The 19,767-nt window shown below is 39.8% G+C and overlaps 1 protein-coding gene across 1 annotated transcript; it reads left to right on the top strand.

Annotated features, from left to right (window-relative positions):
• Positions 1 to 7,961: 7,961 nt before the first annotated feature.
• On the top strand, positions 7,962 to 16,241 carry azin1b (antizyme inhibitor 1b). Its single transcript, XM_061742491.1, has 11 exons — positions 7,962 to 8,139; positions 9,296 to 9,439; positions 9,600 to 9,798; positions 9,906 to 10,079; positions 10,326 to 10,498; positions 10,633 to 10,846; positions 10,976 to 11,050; positions 11,291 to 11,456; positions 11,613 to 11,722; positions 14,443 to 14,660; positions 14,786 to 16,241. The coding sequence occupies exons 3-11, from the start codon at positions 9,697 to 9,699 to the stop codon at positions 14,859 to 14,861; spliced, it is 1,308 nt and encodes a 435-aa protein (XP_061598475.1). The 5' UTR covers positions 7,962 to 8,139; positions 9,296 to 9,439; positions 9,600 to 9,696; the 3' UTR covers positions 14,862 to 16,241.
• The last annotated feature ends 3,526 nt before the right edge of the window (positions 16,242 to 19,767 follow it).

Below are 19,767 nucleotides of genomic sequence, written 5' to 3'. Positions count from 1 at the left end.
GAGCACTTTTTAAAACTTTTGACTGCTAACACAGTTTACCTTTGCCTGTACAAATGCAAGTTTAAATGTTAGAGGAAAGGGAAAAACACAAACAACATCCAGATTTTCTGCCATCCTGTTCTTTTCTTACAATTGACTAAGGGAAGGTGTAAAGCTGTGATTTCGTATAATTACTCATAAACTGAATCCTTTAATACATGGATGTGTGTCTTACAAGCAGAACATAATAATGAAATTGATGGACAGCTCTGAAGGAACTGAAGAATGAAAAGTCAGTTGGTTTCACATGGTTTTAGTGAGGAAGTTTGGTAATTTCAACGTTGCATATTTAAACACACTAAAAACTGTTAAATGCCTGTCACCACAAATAAAAATATGTGAATAAAAAGTGGATTAAGCTTATATTACAATAGGTGAACGTATGTATGGAAGAATAAAGCAGAGCAAAACTGCCCATGATAAATAAAATCAGTGTTTGTTTGTTTTTACCTTCAGAGTCAGCTGATTAACTGATGACCTTTTTTTCTACAGTATGTAAAAAAACAGTTTAAGCATTGTAAAAGTTCAATCCCTTTTACATCTACAATGACCTCCTCTGGTAAGTTCATATACTACTACGTTAAGTATCACTTGCTGCCTTTAGGTGGCAGTGGATGTCTACAAAAGTTCAGCTGTCTGTGATCCCTCAGCATTCCTAGTCAATCCAACTGGTCAGCAACTAAAACATTTTTTCCTAATGCATGTACAAGTATTTATTTAGATAATATCTTGTTACTAGTTAGGGTTTCATGTGTTAATGTCTTGGCCTGTACAATATGGCATATCTCTTTAAAAGTAGAAGTTAAGATTCTTGTTCAAGCTACAAATACTAAAAGATTTTATAGAAAATGTGAAATAAATGTGAGGACAACCACCTGAATCTATTTTCATGCCTTGATTGTAGTAGGAGGAGGTGTGTATTATTAACTAATTACAGCGACGTGGACGGAAAAAGTTGTCATCAAAAACACCTGTGGTTTTACTGTCACGAATAGTCAACTTTGAAAACAGTCTTTTTGTAAGCGACAGCTAGCACTGACCAGCTGTTTTAAAGTTATGAATGATGAACATTCAAAATATCTTACTATTTCTGTACAGTTATTTCTTGTCACTTAATCCTCTGCCATAGATATATATTTAATGAGCTAATAATGGCAAAAGAATCTGTCTGTGCCAATCTTCCACGTCACTACTTAACTCATAGTTTGGAAAGTATTACTATTTCATATATGAGGCTGTGCAAGGAGAATGTGAAATAACATTTTTATGGTGTTATTTGTTTACATCATTTGCTTTGGGCCGTAATCTGAACATCTTTTTCCAACGACACAGAGCACTTTTTGTGAGCGTTTTAGGAGAGATAATGCATGAAATCATATTTTCTACTGCCATCATGTAAACCTTGAAGTCTTAGGCAGTTCTTTACATTTTCCTTCATACATAAAGAATATAAAGATAGTGTTGTAAAGACAAACACCTAACAAGGATTCTTGTAAAATAATTTGTCGGGTCTATTATGTGTTCATTCAAGTTATCAGTATATTCTAATTGCCTCAACATATGAGATGACTATTCATCCTCTTGCGTTGTCAGATCAACTCATACATGAGCCCAATAACTACCGCGGTTTAAAAGAGCACTGATGTAATTATGAATAGAAGCGTTAACTCAATGTTTTAAAATAGCAAACAGATGATTGTAGTTGAGTGGTACAATGAGATTGGGCGTATTCAAAATATTCTCTCTCGTGTGTGTTACAACTGGCCTCAGTCTCCCCTTTGTCCTAGTTTCCCAAAATAGATTTTTGAAGTCATTCTAAGTATTTATAAATATAAAATTTTGAATTTGAATGTCTAAGTTGGGGGGTTTGGGAAGTTTAATGTTCAATATAAAAAAGTGTTATGATACAAAGATAACTACAACAAAACTGCCACAAAACAGTGGCATCAGGAAGCTCTAAATGTGAGTCAGGGAATGTGGGTTTTTCTGTTCGTCCGCCAATGAGTGACAGAACTGGATTTTATTTTCTTTAATTCATTTCTTCTCATTGATTACATGCATCATGATTATAGCAAGGTCAAAGGGGTCTGCTGGAGCTTATGCCAGCACACTATGGGCGTAGCCTGTCCTTCATGCACTTCGCCTCAGTTGCACCGCCGCCTTACTGCCTCTTAGCACGTTCTCCTTATTTGGGGTCAGTGCTGCTATAGTCTTTCACCTCCACATTGATCTCTTGCCTAGACAGTCTGTGTCCTCCATCCACCAAACCTACACACTCTACCCAGCCTCGCCCGTAGCTGACTAACACCATCCTTAAGCTGTGCAACACTTTCTGAGCTGCAGAAAGGAAACAGCATAAAACCTCTAATCCTGCTGATCTCAAAGACTTTCAGACTCTCCCCAACTCATTCTGTAACCCCTCTACTAAAGCAAAAGCGCCTTATTACAATGACAAGATCAGCTGCACCACAAACACATGGACATTGATTTTCTGTTTTCAACACACTGTTGAATATCTCTACCTGTCTCAAATCTCTTGCTGATAGCTTTGCTTCCTATTTTACAAGAAAGGTATCTACAACCAGTAATCAATTTAGGGACCCATCTGGTCCCAACCTCTCACTGTCAGTCATGGGACCAATTCCTGAGGATTTCGAGGCCTTTCAAAACATCACATGTAACAGTCCTACTATGTGTTGCTCTCTCTGCTCACATCTAGCACCTTTCCTCTGGTTGACAACTATTAACCAGTCTCCCTGCTTCCTTTCCCGTCCAAGTTTATTGATTGAGCAGTTTCTAAGCCTGTCATGGACTTCCTCATACCAGATCACTGTCTTCTAAACCAGTCTGGTTTCAAAAAGGGCCACACTGAAACTGCCCTGCTGTCTGTGACAGAAGCCTTAAGAGCATTGGGTCAATCCTCTGTGCTTATCCTTCTTGATCTGTCTACTGTCTTTAATGCAGTTGACCACAACATACGGGTATCTATACTTTCAAACTTGGGCATCTAAGACATCACCTCTCCAGCGGGGTGCCCCAAGGCTCGGTACTGGTGCCACCATCTCTTTGCCATATACACCACCTCTCTGGGCCAGATTATTCACATGGCGTCTCACATAACTGCTATGCAGATGATACACAGCTCTATCTCTCATTCCCACAAGACGACCCACAAATCTCTACATGAACCTCCGCTTGCCCCTCTGACCTGTCTGCATGGATGAAGGACCGCCACTTTCAACTTAACCTGTCTCAGACTGAAGTACTGACTATCTCTGCCTATCACTCGATTAGCCTCAATGTCAACATTAATATCATATCTACAAGGGTCATTCCCACAAATGTGTGTCATGATTGATGAGCAGTTATTCTTATCTGACTATGTATCTGACCACCTGTTGTGCCACTTTGCTCACTACAACAGACAAAAAATAAGACCTTACCTGACTAAATATGCAACTAAACTCCTGGTACAGTCCACGGTTTTATCCTGGCCTTAATTACTGAAATCTCCTCCTGGCAGGCCCTCCAGTTTGTGCAATCCAACCACTACAAAAGGTCCAGAATGCAGCAGTACATCTGGCCTTTAATCAACCGCTTCAGCTCGCTTGTTCTTTGCTGTTGCAAAAATGCAATTTCCCCACTGTGGGAAAGATGAAGGTTTTCTTCTTCCTCCACAAGTACAAGTACTCTTCTGTTCTTTGAGCGACACTAGCAACCTATCATGGCTGCTCAGATAAAATACAAGTCTCAGAGTCAAGAGTGTTTTCCCACATTGTTCCTCAATGATGAAAAAGGTTATCAATGGGCCCACGACGGTAGGAATCGTCCCTCTCTACATTTAAGAAGTTCTTGAACATCGTGAACTGACCACTCTCTTCAGCTTCCAATAAAACTGTACTTGAATGTTGTCTTAGCTGTACTTATTTGAATGTTGATTTAACAGCAATTACTTTATGATGATAGCTTGATTGTATTCCTCTGTTCTAAGCCACTTTGTGTAATAGCTTCCAATAAATGTAATATAATGCAATGTAAAAAAAAAAAGCACTTATAGCAGCTAGAATAATTTTTTTTACCATTTATTTATGCAGCAACACATATCTTGAAGGCTGATGAATGCTGATGAAAAAGGTCAGGGCTCAATACTATGAAAAGGACTGATAGGAGAGGAGCGTTACAGCACAGATAAATATGGAAAGCTTGTGACTTAAAACAAGGCCACATTTTTGCAGTTGCCATCTGACTTTGAACAATACCAAATGGTGTTCAAAAGTAGACTGAGCAAGTTTAAATTTGAGCTTTAAAGACTGTATACACTCCAGTGCATTGCTGATAGTATTTTCCATGTACTTGATTATGTGAAAATTTTGAAAAATAAATTCACAAAATATGTCACTACATTTTATTTACATTAATCACTACTTAGTTTTTAATGTGCATTTGGAAAACAAACTCTATTATTGGATACTTCAAAAATACCACTTACCTCCATTTACTGTATGAAATAAACATGGATTCTCCACCTTTAGCTTTGTTGCAAATTATTGTTGAAATAGACCTATAGAGACTAGATAAAAAAAGTGTATAACTTAAAAATAACTTGTAGCAACATATTAAAGATCTAACAAGCTTATGCGTACAAAACTAATAACTTTATGAGATTTGATTTGAAAGGCCAGTGCTTATACAGTATATGAAACTCTTAATATAGGCAGAGCGTTTGCATTTTAGGAAAAGATCATCATTGTGGTTTTACGATATTTTATGTATATATAAGTATAGAGGGTAGGCATTGACGTCACTTTCCCACTGGACCACGCCCCCTTACTCGCACTGAGTGGCAAAAACAGCTGCAACTAGTGGAGAAAATGGGATAACAGCCGATTATCGGCTTAAATTAGCGTCAGTTGGACTTGACAGTGACCCGTGCAGTTACCCCAAGAACCAGTGGTCCATGGACATTAATATTTGGCCATGAATTGAGTTTCCTGATATGTATATGTGCTTAATTTTCTACGCCGGAGAAATACACGAAGCAAAGCTTGAAGGCATACAAAAGTCTTGACGCTTGGTCCTACTATTTTACGTTAGCTACCCAAAAATCCAACATTACCTGATACAAAATGGGAACCACAAATCCACGTTTTGGTGCTTGGAATCCAGTTGTTTCTGTGAATTGCAGCGATCCATTTGTCTTTCTTAAGCTTATTTTTTGGCAGTCTGTAAAACGATAACTCTGATTGCTTGCTAAATCTATGAGTACAGTCGATCCCACAACAGCTCTTTCCCATTTCAGATGTTTTCAAGTTGCTCAAACTGAAAGTTTACGCCGCCACTCAGTGGGCGAAACCCGCTGTGAAGTCGCATCTGTGACGTCATGCGCATTCCCTCTATAAGTTTTTATAACTGTGCAAATGGAGGGAGTTGCAAAAGTTTGTTACAGGTGATCTATGTAAAACTGGTCTCACAAAGAAAAGTAGCTATAGCAGCCTTATGCTGGTTAACTGGGTGGCCATTTATGTAAAATGTATGCATACCTGTCAAGTCTCCCGTTTTGGCCGGGAAACTATCGTATTTTAGCCTCTTTCCCGCCATCCTCCCGTATTAGTATTTTCCCTTAAATTTCTCGTTTTATAATATAATCATTTTTAAACTGCAAACTGAATTGTCACTAACCTCGCGAGAACTGTCCCCTGCTGTAGCCTGGATGGCAGTTCTCGCGAAGTTAGTGGCGACAACGGGAACAAACTCGGAACGACAAATCAGAGATGGATGGACGTAACCAGAGACAAGACATTTCTGCCAATAAAGTGAAGACTTCGTGGGAATATCTCTAAAAATCGGAGCCAGAGACCCACATGAGTGAAAATGACAAATTAAAAGAAAACGTTTCACTTGGAAACAATCAATGTGTATATAAACTGAAAATATTTAAAATAAATAGGGCTTGGTCGCCAAGTTGCATTCTGGGACGCGGTGGCCATTTTGGCAGCTTCGTGAGTGTAAACAAACAGCGGGGTGGTAGCACCAAGTGAACAGACGGAACGCAAACAAAAATGTTAAAATGCCGGAAAGGAACTGGAATTTACCGGGATACCTTAAACAAGGAAGCCAGGGATTGGTATATGGAGTAAATAATGATTATTATTGGTTTGGATCCATATGAAATCCCTACTAAAGAGTGGAGCACTTGCTACCGCAGTTCTGCACAACCAGCGTCTTAGGCTACCTTGTTTAGGAGTGTTTGGCAGCTGCTTTGGTAAATGTTTTACTCGCCATGTGTTTCAATAAATTAGTATAATAGTACAACATACAGTACACGTTTTGTATTACTCTTACTTTTTTCTTTTCTTTTTTTGACCGCTATATTATGCGGAAGAGGCTCCGAGGCGTGAGCAATACTTTTGTTTTCCTTGTGAGTTTATTTTTTTCCTCTGCAGCTACAAATAGAGTTAATAATTTTTCCTCAACAAACTAGTTTTATCTGAAGATTGGGGTTAATCGCACCGCAGAGAGCTGGCCAGCAACTGAGTTTAGCTCGAGAAGTGGGAATAAAACCCATGTGAATGATCCGATCCCGGTCTGTGTGAGTGTTTGTTTGTGGTTTACTGTGGAAGGTTATGTTTGGACGTCTTACAGCTGTAATCCAAGCGAGCCGACGACTCTTTTACTCTTTTACTCTGTTATCTTGGCCTCCGTTGTTTTGCCTCCAAGCAGGAAAGCGGTTAAAAGTTGAACCATTAGCGATCTTTTCCCCACGTCTGTTTGTGTGGAGCTGTTGCACCCCACAACACAGCAACGGGTTACCATGGTTTACAGAATAACGGAAAGTAATGATTACAAGTAAGACAAAACGAAGAGGGAGCTCGTCTGTACACAGTGCGCAGTGGTCTGAAGAGCAGCTAAGTTAGCTTCCAACATGGCGGCTCCGCCAAGTGATGACCTCAAGACGACCAAGCCCTATACATGTGTATGCACCCTCTTGTACTATTTTACTTTATTTTTTTATGTTATGTACTGTTGTGGGCAGCACGGTTAGCACTGTTGCCTCACAGCAAGAAGGTTCCTGGTTCGACTCCCAGGCCCGGCAGGGTCTTTCTGTGTGGAGTTTGCATGTTCTCCCCGTGCTTGCGTGGGTTCCCTCCGGGTACTCCTGCCACAGTCCAAAAACATGCATAGTAGGTAAATTGGTGATTCTAAATTGCCCGTGAGTGTGAGTGTGAGTGTGTCTGGTTGTCTGTTTATATGTGGCCCTGCGATGGTCTGGCGACTTGTCCGGGGTGTAACCCAGCTCTCGCCTGAAAATGGGCTGGGATAGGCTCCAGCAGACCCCCGTGACCCTGCAAAGGATAAAGCGGGTAGGCTATAGATAATGGATGTACTGTTGCATATATAAAAAAAAATAAATAAAGAGTTTAAAAAAATAAATAAATACATGTGCTTTGGTTAATTCCCCTCTTGTGTTGTCATTCAATGAGGCTCTATTATAGGAATTACATACATAGGAATGTCCACAGCATTTCAGTGTCAACAAAGGTCGGACTATCAGATTCTGAGCACATAATTCTAGTTTGTGAGTGGTTGACAGGTAGTTATTTTAGATTTCTTGTACACCTGTCTTAAAATGTAAAATACTGGATCCAGGTTAGGCTGGTGGGGGACAGCCCGTATTTCTCAATCCAAAACTTGACAGGTATGTGTATGGTTATGTAACTTAAATAAACATCGCAGTTCGACTGCGGACGGCGCGATACACGGATATACATATTTGGTTAGTCTCAGAAATGCAGCGCTCTCATGGGTGTAAATTGAACCTTGGCCCCGCCCACCTCCCCCTGATTGGCTAACCTCCCCGGCTTTCAGTTTGTTAGGCCCCGCCCCCGAGCCGTTGATGACTTCCCCGCTCCACTGGCGGCTCCAGCACTTCTCCACCCGCCACCCAGCAGAGAGGACGCCGCTCACGCAACCCGCCTTCCACTACACACATATGGCAAACACGGGCCTCTTTCTTTCTTTTATTATTGTCCCCACTACTCTTTAAAAATTCCGCCGAAAAAGAGAAGACGATTCCCCAAAACCTTTTGGCCGTTATCTCACGTAAGTACAGTTCTACTTGAGTTCCTTGGATTCAGCGAGCGGACGTAACATGGCGGGCTGTACTCGGCCGTCTTGTCTAGTCTACACATGACAGACCGATTCATTGGATTTCTGGTCTACGACATGACTTCACGTTGAATTTGGTTACGGTGTTTATATGTAAAGATGAATCGGTATTCCTTGTTGTCTTGTTTATGTATCGAGTTGTGTTTGCCGGTTATTAACAGAATAAGGTGCCAACACAGCCTGTAATCGACGGGCAGCTCAACCATAGCGGCTCTGTTTGCCATCAGACCTTAACTATTGTGCTTTTTCTCTGATCAAGACACTCGAAATTCCATGTTAAATATAATTTTACTGGGTTTTGTTTGGTTTAGTTGGAGACGTATGCTTAGATCCCCCATTTCATTAATATCCAATTTGTCAAGTTATCGCTCACTGTTTTCACCTTCGGCGCATGCGCGAGATTTACATGGCCAGTCAATGTGCACTACAGTGATAAGTAGTCATAAGATATGTTCCTAGGCATAAAACACTGGCACCTTATCCTCTGGATGGCTGAATGGGTTCATAAAATCGTACAGCATATTGATTTACATAAAATCGTACAGCATATTGATTTACATAAAATTGTACAGCATATTGAAACTTCCTGTAGACCTGAGGTCTGCTCCAACTGTCAGCTCCTTCAAATCAGGCCTAAAAACATTACTGTTTACTGAAGCGTACTCTTAAATTAAATATTTACCTGCTGGACTCTACTGCCCTTATTTTTAATAGCTTGTACTTATTATTTTACTTCTTTTCTTATCATCTTATTCATAATTTTATTCAATCTTATTTGTTATTTACTGTCTAATTATGTCTTGCTGCTTTTAATGTCAATGTAAAGCACTTTGAATTACCTTGTGTTGAATTGTGCTATATAAATAAACTTGCCTTGCCTTGATTTACATTTAAAAACGTACAATGAGTATCTATGAATCCACAGCAGTGTTAACTTTACACTATATAAATGTAGCAAACAGTGACTGGGAATATCATAAAGAACGTGCTTTATATATGTTCCCCTGTAATAAATGCATGGTTTGCATCATCCTTTTACAGCATTTTCCTTTGGTGTTTATAGCTAATATGATGTGTGCTTGAACCTCAGGGCTCCCCTGTCTCTGCATTGGTGTATGAACGGTACCCAGAGGACCTAGGGGCGGCTCTTTACCGGGAGAACTTTGACTTCAACGCCGAGCCCCCTTGGGATCCTAGCTGATAGTGGGACAGGTCCATCTCCTGACTTGTCCATGTAAGTATCTTTTGTCCGCTTTTAACTCAAAGCTAGAAGCTTGGTAAAGTATTGTGTAGTAAAGTATTTCAATTTCATGTAGTCAAATATTGGCTTTGTAGGAATAACAAGGTGATATGGAGTTGTCACATTTTGTTTTTTTGTTTGTTTTTTATTCCAGTTTGTTGCATACCGGCAGGACCCCATTGGCTCAGTCGTGACCCCTTGACTTGTTTATTTGTTCTATATGATCGTCGGCTTTGTGGAAAACGGTTAAAATGAAAGAGCTCGCAGACAAACCCAGCTACATTATTGAACTCCTGGAGGGAGGATTTACCCTGGAAGATGTTATTGATGGACACATTAGTGAACAGTCTTTGGTCAGTTTAAATCCTAGACTGGCAGTAATTTTCCAAAAATAGTCATTAGTACTTTCATCTGTATTGCTTTGTTTTAGTAAAACCCTCCTCCTCTTTTGTGTTCACAGGTGGAAAAGAGTGCATTTGTGGTGGGTGACCTCGGTGCCCTGATGCGCCAGCATATGTGCTGGCAAAGTGTCGTTCCACCGGTGCAGCCATACTACCCAGTGAAGTGTAACAGCAGCCCTTTGGTCATTGAGGTTCTTGCCTCCTTGGGCCTGGGTTTCATTTGTGCCAACAAGGTTAGCCTTTAGTTAAGCTGAGTCAACTCATACATTCATTTATTTATACTGAATCGTGTTGATCCTCTTACAAAAGCACTTGATGTTTTGGGTAAATTACATCACAAGCATTTGATTGATTACTAGTCAGCTGATAAGTGTTATCCTTTAAACTTATGTAACCAACATGGTACGTTTTGATCACTTTGATGGGGATTGTAGACCAAATTGAATGGTTTTCATCATACCTCATCCTCTTTCCTACAGAATGAGGTGAGCCTTGTTCTGGATCATGGAGTGCCACCAGAAAACATCATTTTGTCAAGTGCTTTTAAGCAGCTGGCAGCCATCAAGTATGCCGCCAAGAACAACATTCAGCATCTTGTGTGTGAAAACGAGGTAGAGCTGTCAAAGATTGCTCGCCTGCATCCTGATGCAAAGTAAGTGAAGTAATCTTCATGCACTGTGGCGTAATTACTGCTTTAATAAGGAAGTCCATAATGGTTATGCAGGCTTTGTTTAATTCAAAAACATCCGATATACTTGTTGCCTGGCTGTGTTTTTTGTCTTTTAGGTTGCTGCTGCAGATGACCACCGAAGCCCATGCAGCTGAGACGAGCATGGCCTTCGGCTCCTCTCTGAAAAGCTGTCGGCATCTGCTGGAGAGGGCTAAGGAGCTGGGTCTCCAGGTTGTTGGAGCAGCCTTCCACATCCCCAGCTCCTGCCACGACCTGCAGCAAGCCTACACCCATGCACTGTCAGATGCTCGCTGTGTGTTTGATATGGGGGTTAGTGATACCTTTATGCCCTTACCTTTGCACCCCAAAATTATTTTTTTATTTTTTTATTTTTTTTATATCAGTTTGACTTTATTTTATATTTGTTGTAACACCTGACTGTTGCGTGTGTCTTATCAGGCGGATCTGGGATTTAACATGCATATCCTGGACATTGGTGGTGGGTTCACTGGCTCAGAGTTTCAGCTCAAACAGGTTAGTGAATGGTGACAGTTATGTGACTTGAGACATTTCAGTCGCACTTAACATGAAATTTGCCTTTTGTTTCTCTGTACCTAAACTTTTCATTGCGTTTTTTTCATTTTTTTTATATATATAGTTTTGGAAATATAAAAAAAAATGCATATGAATGGGAAGTTTTTGTGTTTTGTTTTTGAAATGGATGACTGCAAGAACATGGTATAGTCATGTGACGCTGATAAATACTTTTTTCAGGTTGAGTCTGCAATCAGGCCACTGCTGGATGCTTACTTCCCCCAGCGGGCAGGTATGCAAGTGTTGGCCCAGCCTGGCAGCTTCTACATGGCTTCAGCTTTCAGTCTGGCTGTAAATGTCATTGGCAAGAAGGTGGTGAACCGCCACTGGAACAGCTTATCTCAAGGTAACCTACTCTGTTCTCTCTGATATTGTTTTGTTTTTCCATGTTTGAAGAGACATGCTCAGAACAAAACCACATGCGGTCAAGATCCTTTCCAAGTCTGCAGTTTTTACATAATGTGCTGTATTTCTGACATGCTTACCGAATGTATATGCACAGGTGAGAAGAATGAAGATACCGAGTTCCTCTACTACATGAATGAAGGTGTTTATGGTCCATTCAGCCACAAGCTGCTGGGAAACCCCATCGCTGGCCCATCGGTGCACAAGGTTAGTACGCCTCCACTCACAGGAATAAACACAGACTGACTGATCCCTATGAAAGCTGCTCTTGTTGCACAAGGAAAAACAGTTGGGCATTACAAGCATTTTAAAAAATCTGGATCAGTCTAATTAGAAAACTGTTCTGGTCCGTGTAAAAGCAGGACACGGGTTTGGGGTTACTCGCACTTTTCTCAGGTCTAGTTCCATTTAGTTTTTGCTATAAGCTATAAAATATTTGCCAAAAAAATCTCAATGCCTTTTGGATTGCACAGCTTTTGTTCACATTTGTGGCAAACATCAGGTCTTACGTCGTATATAAAAAAAAGTACACTGGTCTTTACAACATCTTAAAACTTTAACAACGGAATGTTTTTTGTCAGAGGCTTCACGAAGTTTGCTGACAATAAACCAGAAAAAGAGCTTGTTCCTGTTGGCGGCTGTACGGTGCCAAGTTGAATCTTTGTAATACCGCTATAATACCAACTGAGGTTTTTAATTTTTAGCTTAAACAATATCATTTCTTTTTGGAGATTAATTAGACGTATTCAATTAAAACTATGTATGTTCACCTTTAGATAAGCATGACTAATTACACTGTCATTGTTTAACTCAAAAATAGGTGAACTAGGAGAAGCTCTCCTTGTAAACAAAGTCCTCCATTATTTATTAACTTGGAGTACCTCTATCAGCAATAACTCGGAAAACAATCATTTTCTGCATGTTATCAATCTCTGGCGTCATTCTGAGGGATTTTGGTCCACCCTTCGTAGCATCGCTTCAGTTCATCTGGCCTTGCAGGGATTAATCTCCACAGCCTTCAAGGTTCCTGTGTTTTAATTGGGTTTAGGTCTGGAATGACTGGACAGTTGCAACACCTTGACTGTTTTCTTTTGAAGCTGTTTTTTTCTTTTTTGCTGAGCTTTGGATCATACTGTAGCTCTGTTGCATAACCCAGTTTCAGTCAAACTTCAGATGTTTGAAGTACTTTACATATATTTAGAGTGCAACTATTCACATCTTTAACACTTTGAAACTTGGTGTAAGGTATTTGTAATAATATGCTATGTTTTGTTTTACCCCCCACCGCCCAAAAATACCCCTCTCCGATTAACAAATGTAAGACTGTGCCACTTTCTTTTTAGAGATGAGTCTCTTTCCTGTCAAGCCTTCGAAACTTGTGAAAACTTTTTCAAATTTTACTGTAATGAATTTAACATTTACAACACTAACTGACGCCTTTTAGAGTCTGAACTAAAGCTGACTACACAGTGACACACTGTTTCTGCGTGTTGGCTCATTTTAAGACCTTGTAAGGACTAGTTAATTTTATGCGGATACATAAAAACTTAGAAAAGAACAGGTTTACGTTCTGCTTTTCACATGACTGATTATATAGACTCCTCAAGGTTTCGCAGCGCCAGCAGTGAGGAGTAAATGTCGCCGTTCTCATTCAACATATCTCTATCAGTCAAAACTTCTGACTTGCCTATCAGGGTGGAAGGGTAAACGTTTGACTGGTGGAGAAATAAACCTTAAACTTTCCCAAAGAAGAAGATGAAACAGCTATTGCAGGTTGAAGCATGTAGCTCTTTTCATTTTGTGTACATCCCACCGAAGCAATCACTGCATGTTTCTTATGCTGGCACAGGCTATGCTACAACCTAGTTATAGCTTATAACTTTCAGCCATCCATTTTCTATATCTGTTTAATCCTGTACGGGGTCACGGGGCTTATCGCTTATATATGATAATCACTTCCTGTACTTGCACTCTAAGCAGGTGGAATATTTAAATTATACACATTTAGTGTTTAAACTGACTAATTAGGGTCTTTATATGGTTGTAAGCCAGATTGTTGCAGGTCTATTGTCACTTCTTGAAAGTTTACTGTATACTATTAAAATGAACAAAAGTGACACACCATCAAGTAAAACCTGGGGGAAAGCATATAAATGAAGATTATGTCCGTGTTTATATTTGATCCAATTTCTTCCATGGTGGCTTAGAGTAATTTTAGACATTGATCATCTTCTGTTTTGTCTTTTTTTTTCCCTCCCTTTTTTCTAATTTTGTTCCCTTGAGTAGAATGTTGACTTGGACAAAGACAAAACTGCACAACATAGTCAACAACAAATAACGAAAAAAGATACAACATAGTACACATGGAAGTGCAGGTGCTCCAAGTGCGTTACAGTAACCAGTGCAAATTAGAAAATAATTACTTCCATGCATAACCCTCACACACCACCCACGCACATACGGCTCCAACCAATAAAAACTGAGATTAAAATAAAAAAAAGATCAATTAAGACAAGGATAAAACAATTTAAATAATCACTAAGCCATCCACGCACACTCACTGCACACAACACATTAAAAGAATTTGAACTGATAGATGGATAACAGTGTTTATACCCGTTGTGCCTCCTCCCTGAGTTAATTATCATAATTTCCATAATAAAGGAGTATTGTCTGATAGGATGCTCCTGGCCTGTCTAATTGTTGCCTGTTCAAAAAGTTCCTGTAGACTAAGAAATACGTGTGATCTTTCCTGCTGTCCTAACTGGACTGGAAATCTGTGTTTTGGATTTAATTGTATGGTTACCAAACCAGCTCGTGATGCCATCCCTGAGCACGGATTCAATTATATCATGTGTATAGTATAGTTTCGTAAAGCACTTTGAAATTAATAGTTTGAATTCACATGACTATTTTTGTTCCTGCAGCGTGTGTTGTGTGCTGACGAGGCCGTGTATCCCAGCAGCCTGTGGGGCCCGTCTCTTGATCAGCTGGACCAGGTGGTGGAGCACTGCCTGCTGCCAGAGCTGAGCGTGGGGGACTGGCTCCTGTTCTCCAACATGGGGGCCTGCGGCCTGGACGAGTTCGGCTGCCTCTCCGGCTCCAGCCAGCTGCCAGTCTACTACGCCATCTCCACCTCTGATTGGTGAGTTACGGAGTCGACGCATCAAGAATCACACTCGGTCTGTTTCCACTCGCGAGGGTTCCAGGGGAACCTCCTACAAAACGAGAGGTTTCTAAAGAACTAATACTCAAACTTGTCGTCCTCAGGTATGAAATGCAAGAGGCCGGTGTGGCACTGGACACTGCTATGAAGAATTTCTCCGTGCTCCAGTACAGTGCATAACTACCCTCAGCCCCTGTCCTGTTTTGTATTGCACAGATCTTCCTTACCTCCTGCTTTCACTGTGTGAGAACAGAGGTCAGCTAGGTATTTGGGACAAGGGGCTAAATGTGGTCGACATTCCAGCCACCTTGGGGAAAAATGCAGTGTCCTACTATTTTCTGGGGGAAATGTGGTTGTTTAATACCTCAATTGTCTAAATTTGCCTGGAAGATGATCTTAGTTTAGCCCTTTTCACAGGGGGACACAATCTGTCAGATCAAGGAGCTCTAGCCCTAATTTAAATGATATGCAACAAAATGGATGACTCTTAGGAGGAGATGGGACCCCAAAATGTTTGGAAAGGTTTTATTTCCTAAATCAAATTCAGTTTATGAAATGTATTTTTGATTTATTATGTAAGATCAAATGGTTTCTATTGATTAACTGTTGACAGTCTTGTAAATTCTGTCTGTCCAGCACTATTTTTTTTGTTGTTTTTTTTTCTTGAATCATGTAAAGAATAAATGCCCTGTGGGGATTCTGTGCTTCAGAACCATCACTTTACATTGTTTAAATGAAATAATGTGAAGTTTGCATCATTTCAATTCTCCTAAATGTATTTTTATTTATTGGATTCAGATATTTCTGTGGCATTTTAAAGCTCCATCTTTACGATTTGCCTAAGGATTATTCTGTGGCCCATCTACCAGTGTTTCCTTGATAACATTGATGTGGTGCTTCTTTTTTTTTTGTTTTGTTTTGTTTTTTTCCCCTCCCATAAAACGCTACGTGATTCTGTGTGCTGTAAGTGCCATTTGTGATCTCGGTGGTTTACAATCGCCCGAAAAGCTCAAAAGATAGACTTTCTGTAGCGATTTCTCTTTTTGCCAAACTAGAGCTTGGGTGCACCAAAGCTGCATGTTGACTCCTGGTTTGTGCAGCGAAAAGTCAGTGGCTTAAAAATGCACAAAATCTCTGAAGGTTTACCAAAAAAAAAGAAGATATTTTACATAGCTGTCCTCAATTTTCTGACACTGGTCAGCCAAATGATTGGTTTGAGAGGGAAAAAAGTCCACATGTATCTTTTAAAAACGACAGATACTGCTGGCTTTACACAGACTCCGAGATCTTGCAAATGGTAAATGACATCCTACACCTGTCCTGGTGTCTTTCTGAAGTTAAGAGAGGCATGAAGCACAGTCTCTTGTACAAATTCCTGTTTGACAATGTAAGCGGTGACATGACTTAACACCAGTTTTTAAAGAATCCTACCCTTGTGTTTTACAAGTGAGATATAACTTGTCTAAGGCACTAATGGACCATAGCCTGTTTTTTGACTGTAAATTGTGCTTGTTAAAGTAATGAAAGTGATTAATTTAATACATTTCTGACTGAAACATTCATCTTGTGCATGTGTTTTCTTTGTTGTGCAATTTCATACACATCTCGTGGATAGTATTGCATTATGGGCTAAAAGACTCAATGCTCTCTAGGTTTAGACCGGCTTGGGCCCTTTTGGCAGCGTCGAAGGTTACTACCTCCTATTATTAAAATCATGGTTACTATATAAATTAGACTACTTCACTTTTTTTCCTCACTGGAAAAGAAATAGGCCCCACATTTGATAAAATTAGTCAATAATCATTTGAACCATGTAACTAATATGTTCCATCCATACAAGCGGAAACTAAGGCTAATGAAAACCACAACATGGTAGCAAGAATCAGAATAAATATTTGAGTGGGGAATTTGCTCAAGTGTGTTCCTAGAAACCATCTCAAAGAAGATAAATCTTCTGCATACTCAGTTTTGTATAACAATATAATGCACATATAAAAGTTTCATCTTCTGCTCCCCAGCCAGGCTTATCGTGAACAAAGATGGTGTGATCATGTTTCAGGACTTCCCAGAGATGCCAGAACTGAGTGCATGTGGTTGTTAGGTTTTTGCTAATATTTTGATACAACACACTGCATGTCTCCTTTGTACTAAATATCTGTTTTTGTCAAAAATAAAACGCAACCGTGACCTCTGAGTAGCATGGTTCTGAAACAATACGTGCTGGTTTCTATGTTCTCTCTGTACCTCCGTGAGTTTCTTCAAAATATGCTCGACAGTCTGAAGATGTTCCCTAGGTTTTTTAGGAATTTGAAATTGACAAAAAAATTGCATAAAAATGAGTACTCCTTAACTTCTGAGATTTAACATATAAAGATCATGGAAAAATAACCTGGTCCCTACTAGGTCTTAAAATTGGGGAAACACATTTATTCAACAATAATTAAGCCATAATGGAGAAGCAGTGTGCCAAACACTAAGTCATTCATCATTGTGCAGGAGCCAACTCTTCTTTACAGTGTTACTTCAGTTCAGCTTTGTCCTGTTGTCGTGGCAACCACGTTGCACAGTCTTTTTCAAATTGCATTGTCTTTAATTTGAACATTTAACGTATGTTTAACAGAGGTCTGAGTTGGAGACGGATTTGCGGTTATCTTAAATATTTTACACTTGTGAATAATCTTTCTCACTGTGGAAACTCCAAATGAATTGGAAATGACTTTATCGTTCCCACCTGACTGACGGGTGGCTTCTCCAAGATCATTAATGATGTCTTTCTTCTTGGGTGTTGTTTCAGCACACGCCTGAGTACTCCAGACCACCAACCACACTAGCTTTCTGCCGTGACCTACATTAATTAATGTCACTTTTTTATGTGTCCCTAGATTAGAATTATATCCAACAGCCACGTGACATGAGAGACAACTGACATCAGGGTTCAAGCAGCATCCTAACTACATACACTGACCGCTCATGTATATATGTGTACATTATAAAGCGGCGTACATGCAGTGAGCTGTGCAGCAGGGTATGCATTTCTCATCTCTGAATGTAGTGGTACGCTTTGTTTTTTCACGCAGGGCTTCTATGTTTTAGGCTGGTTTTTGCTGAAAAAATAATACTACAGCTTATCCCAACATCGTGATGTTGTTAGATTGTACTTCACTGTATTGTGTCTTGAACATTTTAACTTAAGACTTTAAAAAAGTGTTTTTCTTTCTCTGTTTCTTTTTTTGTTAGTGGATTGCTATCCCTCTCTAGTTTAGACGCCCTGTTGGTTTTAATGGCTGGATGACGTACAAATAGCCTTGATCATTTCACATAAATCTCTAGTCCAGTGTTTCCCGAGCCTGTTCCTCGGGGCACCCTGCCCTGTGTGTTTTAGATGTCTCCTTACATAAACACACCAGACTCAAATTAGCAGTCGCCCCCAGCTTGCCAACAAGGTTTGCACAACTCTGTTAATGATACAGCCATTTGAATCAGGGTGTCTTGAAGCAGGGAAAACCTCTAAAACATGCAGAACACTGTGCTCCGAGAACCAGCATCGAGAAACACTGCTCTACTTCATACTCTTTAATTCAGCTATGTTTCTATATTCTTCAAAGGACAATAGTTGATAGTTGCAATAAGAGTACAAAAATGATGTGCGACTATAACAAGCCCTTAGATCAGGATGTATGAACAGCTACTTAGCTTGAGAGGAAAAGGGGGATCTTGTGAATGTCCTTTTTTTTTCTTTTTTTAGAAATTGCTTCACATCCGACCCGAACATGTTACTTTCAAGTCACCGTGCTCTCACATTTGTGCCAATTCTGAGTGGTTCCCCGTAAGTTCTTTGGATAGATGTGCGTAAAGCATTATGCATTATTAATATACAAGGTTTTACAAAAAGTAGTCTGATGCGCTGGCCATCGCAGAATCCTTCAAATCTCCTGGAAAGCTGCATGTATCTTCATTTGAAGTAGCCCCACTTTTTTTCTTACGAAGACATTTGCTTAACAATGAATTACAGAACAAATGCTGTGTGAAAACTTATAAGGAATCTGTCAGCATTTATCTCTTTGAGGGACATTAAAGCTTATATCAAGTGTCTTATATCTCTCAAGTCTTCATTAAGGGTGATGGATATGTCTTCATCCGATTAAAAGAAGGGAAGAGCTAAAAACAGTGACCACATGTGAAGATCTTTGTATTTTGAGTGTGTATTGCTTAAGAGATGTTAATGATGGTGCTTCTGATGATGACATTCAGAATATCGCACTGGTATAGCAAGAGAAAACCGACAAAATCCACCCTACTGTACATTTAGCAATGACATCTTACCTCTTGGCTTTCATCTACAGACTCACCTTTGAGATTTGGTGACTCTACTTTGGTCCAATGTGGTCTGGTGTGATTCCCTTCAGCACATTTATTACTCATCATTTGACACTTTCTTTGTCAGTAATCCTGATTTGCATTGTCATAAGTCATAGGTCATACGGCCATGACACGAAAGTAGAGATCTGACTGACTGACAAGTAATGCCACATGAGAGTTTTGCAATTAGTATGGTACCAATGGTTGTGATCGACACGTAATGATTAATAAGATGATAAAGTGGTCAGAAATACTTGTCGTAGAAAGTGTGGGTCGCTAGCCCTGGAATACCACTGTGCTGTATATTTGATGAGTTGTTTATTTGTCTGCAAACAAACTGAGCTTTACTTGTAAGGGCCAAATGATTAGGTCGGTCAGATGGTTAGCACCGTATTTAATGTTTTTGCGGGAATTAACGCTGTTAAGTTACGACAGAAAAACCGTTAACGTGAAAAATTATGTTAACTTGCTATTACAAATCGCATAAACATGTGCTTAAAAATCAAATCGCAGCTGCTGGAACAGACTTTGCGTGCATAGCTAGCCCCATTGGTAAAAAAGATTAAAAGAAAATATCAGAAAGCTGTAAATGTTGTTGCATGCTAGCCAAAGGCCTTCTAAGGTATCAGTCTTTTCACAAAATGGAGCTCAGATGTAATTGGCTTAAAAAAGTTGCATGATATGACATCACAACACAAGCACCGCCCATTTAGCTCATTTTCTCGAC

This window comes from Cololabis saira, chromosome 15 (assembly GCF_033807715.1).
Source record: "Cololabis saira isolate AMF1-May2022 chromosome 15, fColSai1.1, whole genome shotgun sequence".
NCBI lineage: Eukaryota > Metazoa > Chordata > Actinopteri > Beloniformes > Belonidae > Cololabis > Cololabis saira.
The sequence above is the reverse complement of the archived record's forward strand: the minus strand, read 5'-3'. Positions and strand labels throughout refer to the sequence as shown.